Source organism: Gavialis gangeticus, unplaced genomic scaffold (assembly GCF_001723915.1).
Source record: "Gavialis gangeticus isolate Ggan-Ray unplaced genomic scaffold, GavGan_comp1, whole genome shotgun sequence".
NCBI lineage: Eukaryota > Metazoa > Chordata > Crocodylia > Gavialidae > Gavialis > Gavialis gangeticus.
Genome location: NW_017729020.1, coordinates 6112054 through 6122721, shown reverse-complemented (window position 1 = coordinate 6122721; position 10668 = coordinate 6112054). Strand labels below are relative to the sequence as shown.

The window sequence follows — 10668 nt, the reverse complement described above, 5'->3', positions numbered from 1 at the left end:
GGTCCCTTCCGACCCTTAATCTATGAATCTATGAATCCCAAGCAGGTTGCAGAACACCCTGCACGGGGCTCACGGGGTCCCACGTGTTGACCTGGGAAATCAGCCTGAGATACGGGTACGAGCGGAAGTGGGAAACAAGCAAACGCACACACAGCCCTCCAGAAACAGGAGCTCAGCACGCACAGCAGCTGCCCAGACACTGCTTGTCTTGCCCTAACTCTTGGACCGTGACATCAAACAGGACCAGGGAGAGCATGTGGGACGGGGTGGTCTCTGCACCCCTTGTCTGCCCAGCCTTCAGCATGTCTGGATGCTTGCTGTTGCTTTTTGACGGCTCCGTGATGCGAGCTGGACGCGGTAGAGATGCTCGCGTTAGGTGCCTGGGCACTACTGTCATGCCAAGGGGAGAAATGCAGGAAAGGGACCAAGAGGAAAGAACTGGTTCCCTGAATCAGAGATAATTTGGTGTCTCCGAGCATCCTCCAATCTCCCTGTGGCATCCTATGCTGGTGTCTTTGCAGGGACTGACTCCTGGGGAGTCCAGGTGACACACGGCACTCAGGTCCGCATGTCATTTTCTTTGCTTCTTGCCACTGCTCATCCCCCGTGCGAGAGCCTACAATTAGGAACATGTTTCTTCCCCAACAGGCTGTAAATATTTGTTTACACTTTCTTAAATGGATTGAAAAAAAATATGGAAATGCAATCATGGTGCAGAGTGACATTTCTCCAGGCACAGTATTTACAATATTTTGATTAGCTCAGATTTCTGAATGGCAAAGCAGCTTATGTTAATAACTACCCTGCTCCAATTAGACATCTGTGTTCCCGCTCCTAAAAAAAAAAAAACCCAACAAAAAACCCAAAGCCACCAAACGTGTTCCCCAGCAAGCCATAAACCATTAGCAGGAGGATGCACTGCAATTAGATGCCTAGCAATGAGAGAGGAGCTGCATTTATTTGTGACCTTCAGGGCCATTTCCTCCGGGCCAAATAACCAGTTCCCATCTCTGGTCATTCAGTTGGGCCCAATCCCGTGCTCTTGATTTGGGCACGTGCTCTCACACAGACGCAGCCGGCACCCGAAAACCCGACTCCAACGTAAAACATGACGTGGGAGTCCGGTGCAATCTACCAGGGAGGGATAGTGAGATGGGAACTGCAGCAGAAACCCCAAGAAAGCACATGGCAATGGTGGACCAGGAGGCCTAGAAGTCCTTTATCTCTCCTTCCTTCCTGAAATCCAGCTCAGCGATAGCATCAGAGGCAGCAATACTGCCGCGGCGCTGCGAGGCTCGAGCCGAGACCCAGGTCACGTCGCGGCAGGTATTACCCGAGGCAGAAATGACAGTCTCTGCCCCAGAAGACTTGCAGCCTGAGGAGGCACGGCAGGGAAGGGGAGAGTGGCTGGACTCCACCATCTGCAGCAAGGGAGGAGAAGGGGCTGAGTTACGCAGAGATGATCAACGGGTCTGTGCGGCTCTTATGCTCCAAAGAGTACGCTGAAGGCCACGGAGAGGCACGCAAGGCATCTGGTCCTCTGGGACCGGTGCCAGAAGTAGCCTGGCTTTTCCAGGACAAGGGGAGGGCAAAACACGTTGCAGCGGCAGGCGAGCACTTAGGCAAGTGAAGAAGCCACGCGTCAGCCTTGCTCTTGACCGCTTTCACCCCACCGTCCAGAGATAAGGCCCTGCACTGTTCTCCAGGACTTTGTCTTTTGGTGCAGTCTAAGAAGATTCAATTAAAAAGAAACATGTTGCAGATAACAGCACGCTGGCAGCAGTTACGGGCCAGGGCTGTGTGCTCAACGTGAACTGAAAAGCAAAGCAGCTCCTGGTAGTCTCCCTCTGCACGAACGCAGAGCTCCTGTTGAGGCTGCCTGGACAGCGCAGCCAAGGGACCCCGCTGTGTTTCGGACGTTCGCCTCTCTGCCACACATCTGCCTCGTCCCTGCAGGCTGAGCTTGTTACAGGACTGGAAAAGGAGCATGGGCTTCCTTCAGCGTGGTGTGCTGCGAGGCGGGGGGAGGTGGGGGAATAAATGGAAACCCCTCGCCGACATAATTCTGCTTTGCACATGCTCGGGCCAGGGGTAGGGAGCCCCCGCAAAACGCCAGTGGCCTCCCTCTGCCTCCCCCACCGCTGCAACACCAGCCGGGGCACTTGGCCCTCGTCTCACTCTTGGGTTGGTCCAAACAGCTGGCACTGCACCTTCTGCGCCGACTCGGAAACTTCTATAAAGACATGGCTGAGCTTCCACTAGTAAATGCTACAAAAAGAAAGGGGAACCGTGGGCTAGCTGAGCTTTTAGTCCCTGATTTGCTAATTGAGCTCCAGTCCCATCAGCTCAGATGCTGAGAAATGACGGGAGGCCAACCGAATGCCGCCTGCGAAGCAGCAGTTCAAGGGCTGCTATCCAGTGGGTTATTTAAAGCAGCATTTTGGGACGACTGAGCTGGAGGTTACCTTGCAGAGGGTACCCAACAAGAACTGCAATAGAGAAAAGTATTGGCTGATGCCTGTTATCATCCAGCCTCCTGGCTGTTCAAGCTGATTTTCAGGAGCCAAACCTGCAGTAGGGTGCTCTGTGCACACCTGACCTGCCCCACTGGGGCACGTCTTTCCTTTCTGCACCCTTCTGAAGGGTGCCAACTTCATAAAGGTGTTATTTTTGGGTTGCCTTGGTAAGAACTGCAGGCTAGCATCCAATGGTTTGTACTGCATGAGGAAGAGATGGCCACTAAAAGAAGAAAACTGGGGTGAGGAGGCAGGAGGCCAATGCAGTGCGTGATGAAGACAGCATCTATCCTCCAGGGATGCTGCCCCGACGACATGCTGCATGTGGACTCATACACGGGAAGCGGTATAGTCTCACTGGGCGTGTGTAGACAAAACAGGGGGCATGTGTGCACGACACTTTAAAGCGGGTTAAATGCTTTTGCACCGCTTTAACGGTGCTGGTGTTTGCATGCGTTGGCGGTGTACTGCGCATTAATTCCAGCTGCCGTAGCACATGCGGCGGCGTAATGCGCCTTAAATGACTTTGGCACGCAGCAAACTCAAACACCTCCGAGGAGCTTTCGTTGGCTGCCCTACAGCCACGGAGCGAAGCACTGTTTCATCTACACACGCCCACTGATACCTGCCATGGCTAGACCAGACCACGACACCCACATGAAACAGGTCCGGTTAAAAAAGCTGCCTTTCATTTTAACCAATTTGGTTAAAGGACCAGGGCAGCGTGCAACAAGACTGCTGCAGAACTCAAACTTTGCACAAAGTTTTCTGCTGCCGTGCCTGTAGTGGTGTTAGCCCAGAGGCAGTGACTGCTTGTTGAAAGCGGTGAGGATCAGCCGGCAAGGTGGCACAAGAGACTCTTGTGGAAGAAGCATGAAAGTAGTTTTGCAGCAGATCTCAGCTTCTCTTTGGGGCCTGCAATAAGCAGGCAGATTTTCCTGCTGGTTGGGTGCTGACACCTGCCCTCACCCCGCGGGAGCTATGCGCTGCTGTGTTTGATTCAGGTGGGCGTTGAGCTGCTTGAACGGGAGGTGAGCTCTTGTGAAAACCAGGGTGTCAAGCACCGGAAACAAAACACTTCTTGTCTAGGAGACAAGCAAGAGCAACTCTCGCACAAGTCTTGCGCCTGGACTCCAGACTGCGCTTATGCACGAGAGCCGGTCTGCTTTATAGAAGCAGTTTTCCATTAGGCAATGCTCTGTCAAGCCGCGTGTCGTGCCTCTGAACCCGGAGCCGGCTCTGTGTCAGCCTGACCCTCTGTATGCATTACACCGCCAGCACGCCAGAAAGACGGATGCAACCTCACAAACAGCATCTTCGAGAAAGAGGAAATCTGCGGTCACTGGCCAAATTAGGACAGAAGAGTTGTTTCTTGGTACAAATCAGAGCTGCACATCTTATTTTCTCTCTACCACATCTGCACTCCCTGACAGCCGACCAAATTCTCCATGTTAATAGACCAAGTTACTTGGCCTCACTGAAAAAAAAAATGATTATGCGAATGAACAATGAGGAGAGGAAAGAGAACAAGCAAAGCAATTTCCCCATAGAAAGTGGTCAGATGAACGCCTCTAATTGGCATTCTATTATTACATTTGTACCACGCTTCCCTATGAATTTATTACTTGGTTTCTTTTTATTAAACGCCCATGAAGATCTCATGAGGCATTACCCGATTTAAATCATGATGAATAAGTGATAAGGGACTATATTTAGAAGAAAGGATAAGCATATTAATTTGAGAGAGGCTGGTCCCGCAGTGGAGGCCTGCTGGCTGGCGGCTCACTCCAGCTGCCTTGCTCTGTGCCCAGATCAAAGACTTGCAGGCTTCCCGCTCCACAACCCACACTCCCACGGCGCCAGAGACCTTGGGCGCATTGACACGAGGACAATCCAATGCTATTCACCTCTCTGCTGTTCAGATGTAGCCAAGAGCTAGTCACGAGTCCTTAATGGCAGGCACTCAAAGGAACGGGAAGGGTGAACGGCTACTGAATTTGCAGCTGAACCGCGGGTGACTTTGGAGCAAGACATTCAACCCAAGCCAAGGAAACTCTGCACAGGAAACACCCTGGTCTAGACTTGCATTGCGCAGTCTAAGAAACAGGGCGAGTGCCCAAGATCCTCTTTGAAATGCTGGTCAGAGCAAGCTGGGAGGAAGAATTTGGAAACCCAAACACCAAGATGGAAGGGGGCGGGGGGATCGTTTCTCTGCAAGAACTAATCATCCTAGATCTGAAGATGACATCTTGCTAATTGCAGATGATTGAAAAAATGCAATTTAGGATTGAAGAGCTAAATGAAGATGCAAAATAGAGACTATGAGGGAATGTATAATTGCCACTGTGCAGCAAGCAGCTCTTCTAACGCCATCAAAAAGTAATGCAATACTCCTCGGCTCTTCAATTTACATCCAGGCAGCTGTTTCAGTAGGAATGGGACGTGCTTTCGCCTTTTCCATGATACAACCACAGGGGGAGGGGACACTAGAGCACTCTGTATCCAAGGACAGGGATTGATCCCGGCATCGCTGTCCTCCTGGGGTCCTAAGAGTGAAGACAGCCAGTCAGAAAGACTGTTGCCTCGCCAAGTCGGTAACCAAGTGCCACACAGAGCCACGGTGCTGTTGGGCAGAGGGGGCCAGCCTGCACTTCCACTGATAACACACTGACCGACTCACTCCAGGTCAGAGAAAAGGAGCCTGGGACAGAGTCTGCAACTGAGCCCAGATCACCTGAACCCCAGGGCACCTTTGCCACAAGGCCACACATGCTATCCACGAGGAGAAGGGGCTTGGGGGAGCGCTGCATCCAGTTACTGCCCGGCGGGGCTTTTATCCTCGCCACAGGGCTAGGAGAGGTGCATGGGCCAGTGCCGCTGTGGCTGCCCAGCCTCACCTTCCAACGACCTGCCTGCCAGGTCCGGGCTCCTGGTAACATAAACGTATTCAGACCTGCGGAGCTTGTCCCGAGGGTGCTGGCTTTCTCCAGAAAAGAAAGGTGGAAGACACTACGTGCAGCATCACATTATACCGAGTTTCCATTCGCAAATCAGGCAAGTACACACCAGAGGAGGCCTGAAGGAGAGGCTGAAGCTGCTCTTTAGGAGATGGGGCAGAACAAGAAACGACTGCTTGCTGGGACGGTGCGAAATTTCGCCCCGCGTTTCATTGCGAAGCTGATTCAATGCGTTTCGAGCCCAAAACGGCAAAATCAGCACAAAACAAAAGCTTTCAAAACAGCTTCGAAACGAAACAAGGGAACTCGAAACGTCTTGGAAGTTTTGAAACGTTTTGAGTTTCCAAGCCAGGCTTGCTGGCTTCCGCGCCGGTCGCAGGCAGCAGCACCCGGCTCCTGCCATCTGGCAGGCAGATTGGGGGCTTGCACCCCCCCCAGGAGGACCCTGGTGCAGCCCCTGCAGTGCCCCCGGGGGGTGCCTTCCGTCGAATCACGAAAACAGAAGTCGAATCACAACGGTGCTGTTTCGCACGGCCCTACTGCTTACTGCTGATTCGGCATCATCCTGATTTATCCCCCCGCCAAAAAAGTTTGGACTCCCCTTCAGCTCCCCAAAGTGTCTCTGGAACGGATGGATTTTAAGCTCCATTGCCAAACAACAAGAAAGATTTCTGAAATCTCCCTGCATGCCATCTGACGCCAACAGAGAAGTAATCCTGCCCGATCTGCACAAGAAAGAGCAACTCACAGAGACACTTGCATGGACCCAGAGGGACAGACTTGCATCTTCAACTCCCTCTGTGCAAAAATTAAGTTTATTTCCCACCAAGGGGGACTTTTTAACCATCCTCCATTTCCCCTGAGCCAGATGAAGGGCGAAAGCTGGCCGAAAAAGATTTTTTTTTGCAAATTCTTAGTTGATCTAATAAAAGGTATCATCTCTGAACCAAGAGCGCTAGATTTTTGCATTTCTCTCTGTAACTGAGGACACTTTTTATACCCTTCGCGTCTGAGCTCTGCCGAGTACTTCAGCCTGGAACCGTTCCCAAAGCTCAAATGCAAGTGTATTAAGAGAGATTAGTTCATTAATCTACTCTTTGGTCCTACAACCCTTTATCATTTCATTTTAATAGTTCATACTAATTGACAGAGCAGATCCTCCTCAGGTCTGGGAAAGCTGGGCAATCGCTTAAACCACAGCATCAACATTTTCACTCGGAAAGACCTCATACATTATGCTCTCGACGTCCCTCCGAATGTTTGGTGCCCGCGAAGAGCTCTGTGCTCGCTGCCCTTGAACTCCATACGAGGACTGGAGGCGGTTGGTTTTCCAGCTTCACGGGTCACTACTGCCTGCTTGCTTTTCGTCTAACTTGGAGCCATTGGAGGGTGGCCAGGTGCCGTCCCCATGCTGCGCTCTCAAAATGCCCATGCGGAGCCCATCTTGCGGATTAGGAAAGACTATTTTTCTCAGGGAGCTCAGTGGGGACAGCCACCACAGCACACTTCTCATCCTAGCTTTCTGGTTTGGGTTTGCAAAAGTTCAGCCTGGATATGCATGAAGGCCTGCATGCCCCTCCTGTTACCCCATGTGGGTGTCTCCCTTAGCCTTGGAGAAACTCAGAACAGCTTCTCTCGCTGCCCCTGCTGTCTGGCAAAGAGCTGCTTTCCTCTTTGCCAGGCTCTGTATTTTTCTCATGCAGTCTCACACCTTCTGTGCAACACATCTGCATCCCCTGCCCTGTGCCTATTAAGGATTTGCCTGGAATTCAAATCTTTTCTTTGCCTTAGTCATTTATCTCTGGCCTTTTTGGAGAGGCGAGGGGGTGGTCGCCTCCTCGGCGGACGCTGCTTCGCTAAGGGGCAACAGGCATTCATTCGTCAAGGCGTGGCATAGAGTCAAAAGCGACGGGAGTGGACTGATCTGCATCCAGCGTTCCCGATACATAAGGGCGCAGATGACTGGGTGCGTGGCAAAAATTGGGTAAATTATGAGTCACGCAAGATGCGATGACGATCGAGCACTCAGGCCCGGCTGTAGATTTACGCAGCGCTTCAGAGAACAGAGCCAAGAAACATAATGCCCTTCGCCAAGGAGCTCGTATGCTAATTAACACAGATCAACATGAGAGAAGCCACCAGATAACAGGAGGATGGGGGGTGGGCTTCCAAAGGGGTGCAATTAGGAGACAAGGCCCGGTCATTACATGGTTTAATTAGAGCCCAAGCTCCGTACAAGCTTTATCACAGAAACATTCCCCGCAATTACGGTGTCTCAGACCTGGGGAGGATTGCAGGACCACCCCGCGCCTCTGGGCCAGAGCAGGAAGCTCATTAACTGAGCTGCAGGGACCTGCAGCAAAGGGCGGGAGGTTTCCTGGAAACCAGGTCCTGGAAAGCCCATTTACACCTGGCTGCACTACAAAGTGTTAGACAGTCGGCTTCCCATCACAGCACCAAACTGCACCAATGAAATCTTAACCAGGGTTAAGAACAAGGTCAAGAGAAAGGCAGACAAAATCCAAGCCGGCTGTAGTGCCTGTGGTTTGAGTTTCTCCACCTCTTTCCTGCACCTGTTTGGGCCGAGATGACCATCACAAGCACGAAACACGGTGCCAAAAAAACCCTCTCCTGACAGCATTTGTGACAGAGCTGAAACTTTGGGGGCTGGAGATCTCCCAAGAAGTCCTGTTTCCTGAAACCAGACCGCAGAGTGACTTTGAAAGTCGGCTTTAGAAAAAGTCTGCTTTAAAAGCTGCCTTCTCAGGCTGGCAGGTGAGCAAAACACAACCGTTGCACTCCAGATGCACAGGACAGTCAGGCGGACCTGACTTCACCTAAGCATTTCTCCGGACCCACCGGTGCTGATGTTTGAAAAGCGGGTGAGCCAGTGGCGGCCCTCAGGGGTCCGTGCTCAGACCGGTGCCTTTCAACATCTTTATCAGTGATTTGGATGGGGGAGTGAAAAGCTCGCTGGCTAAGTTTGCAGACGACATCAAATTAGGGGGCAGCATGGCCACGCCAGAAGATAGGCTGCTGATACAGGCAGACCTGGACAGGCTGGAGAGCTGGGCAGACGGGCACCAGATGAAGTTCAGCACTCAGAAGTGCAAGGTGCTCCATCTGGGGGCAAACAATCCCCAACATACCTGCAGGCTCAGTGGCAACAATTTGACTTGCACCACGGGCAAAAGGGACCTAGGGTAGCGATCGACCAGCGCATGAACAGAAGCCGGCAGTGCGACGCGGTGGCCAGCAGGGCAAACAACACGCTGGCATGCATCGACCGATGCATCTCGTGTAAAACTAAGGAAGTGATACTCCCACTGGTGAGACCGCAGCTGGAGTACTGCGTCCAGGACTGGTGCCGCACTTCAACAAGGATGTGGAAAATCTTGGGAGGGCCCAGAGAAGAGCCACCCATCGGATCAGGGACTTGCAAGGCAAGCCATACGAGGAGAGGCTGAGGGACTTGGGCCTCTTCAGTCATCGGAAGAGGAGGTTGAGAGGGGACTTGGTAGCGGCTCACCGCTATATCAGAGGAGTGCATCAGGAGCTCAGTGGCCAGCTGTTCACTACGGCACCCCGGGGAAGCTTTGGGCTCAACTCCAGGAAAAACGTCTTCGCAGTCAGGGTGTCCAGACCATGCAATAAACTCCCTCCAGGGGTGGTGCAGTCACCTACCCTGGAAATCTTCAAGAGGAGACTGGACAGTCACTTTGCGGAGGTCACTTGACCCCAGCTGTCTTTTGCTGCCTAGTGCAGGGGGACTGGACCCGATGATTGACAAGGTCCCTTCCAGCCCCCAACTGTCCCTGAATCTATGAGCATGCTCTGGGCACGGGCACGACAGGCCGACAAAGCACTGCTGTTACATACGACCCAACAGGAAAGGTACTCACTTGGTCTGATGTTTCGAGCCCTTCAGGTGAGCGTGGTACTGTTCTATCGAGTTCAGCGTGACGTTGCAGATGTTGCACGTGTAGCTGCGCTTCAGACCTGTGAACAAAACCCAACAGTTCGGTTAGCTGCGCCCCGTCACCAATGCCTACAACCACCCGTCTGTCTTGGCACGCTCTTAAGTGCGAGCCTGAGACCTGACACCGGAGATAAAACTGTGTGTTGCAGAAGTGGCACAAACTGTTTAAGAATAACCTACTTTGTGCATGCAAATAAAAGAAGAGCTCTCCCATCCGGCCAAAAACTAATCACCAGGGGAAAACGAGGACACGATGCATGGGAGAGACGCTACGACTCGCCATTCTTCTCTTGCTCCGTCTGCGCGGCACACGGGCCCTGGCCACTGTCTTGCTGCACATGCTTCAAATTGGGCCTGTTGTTTTCAATGGCTAAATGCTTTCTAATGCAGATGAAGCCAGTGAGAACATGGAGCAGAGGGGAAGATCAAAACCTTTCAGGTTAGACTGTGGGTAAGTGCCTGCCTGCTATACAACCTACCGCTGGGAATCAAAATGGCAGCTGGTTGAAAACAAGGACTGTTTACATAAAATCCAGCGCAATTCTCACGACTGACAGCTATTCACGCCTTGCGTCTCTCTGAATATTTCCAATTTACTCAATTCCTTTGAATCCAACCGCTGACCTACCGTGTTTCCTACGTGACGGCCAGCCCAGCGGCGCTAAGCTTCTGCGGCGCAGGAGCCGTAGGGAGAGCCAGATGCAGCTCCACAGAGCCGGGTTGTCTGAGCAAGCGGGGCTGCTGGCAAATCTTTTGCCAAGGCCAATCTCCTGCCAGTTCATCACAGTACTGTCCCTCTCTGCCTCTCCTCCATGATTTTACCACCACACCCACGGCATAAGAGAGTCCCTGCCTCTTCCTCTCATTCTCCTTGGTAGTTGGCACGATCCACGGCGACTCCTTGGTGTAGTTATTGGCCAGGCATTTTGGGACGACGAGGCACCAACTTGCACTTCGCCATCAAAATAAGCGGTCTCATACTTGGGGTGCACAGAATCAGGAGGTCCCCTCTAGGCCACCCCCCTGCTCCAAGCAGGACCAGCCCCAGCTCCAGCATCCCAGCCAAAGCTCTGTCCAGCTGGGTTTTCAAAACCTCCACCACCTCTCTGGATAACCTGTTTCAGTGCTTTACTACCCTCCTAGTGAGACAATTCATCTGCATGTTGGCCGCTGAGTGCCTCTTCAAAGCTGTCCCCCTGCTTGAGTGTCCGAGCCC

The 10668-nt window shown here is 52.4% G+C and overlaps 1 protein-coding gene across 2 annotated transcripts in view; it reads right to left on the bottom strand.

Annotated features, from left to right (window-relative positions):
- The window catches only part of ZMAT4 (zinc finger matrin-type 4), a 145292-nt gene that overhangs the window by 8160 nt on the left and 126464 nt on the right, over positions 1 to 10668 (bottom strand). For both annotated transcript variants that reach the window (XM_019514432.1, XM_019514430.1), the window contains exon 6: positions 9376 to 9472. In XM_019514432.1, coding sequence (XP_019369977.1) covers positions 9376 to 9472 — 97 coding nt within the window. The remainder of the gene's footprint in view (positions 1 to 9375; positions 9473 to 10668) is intronic.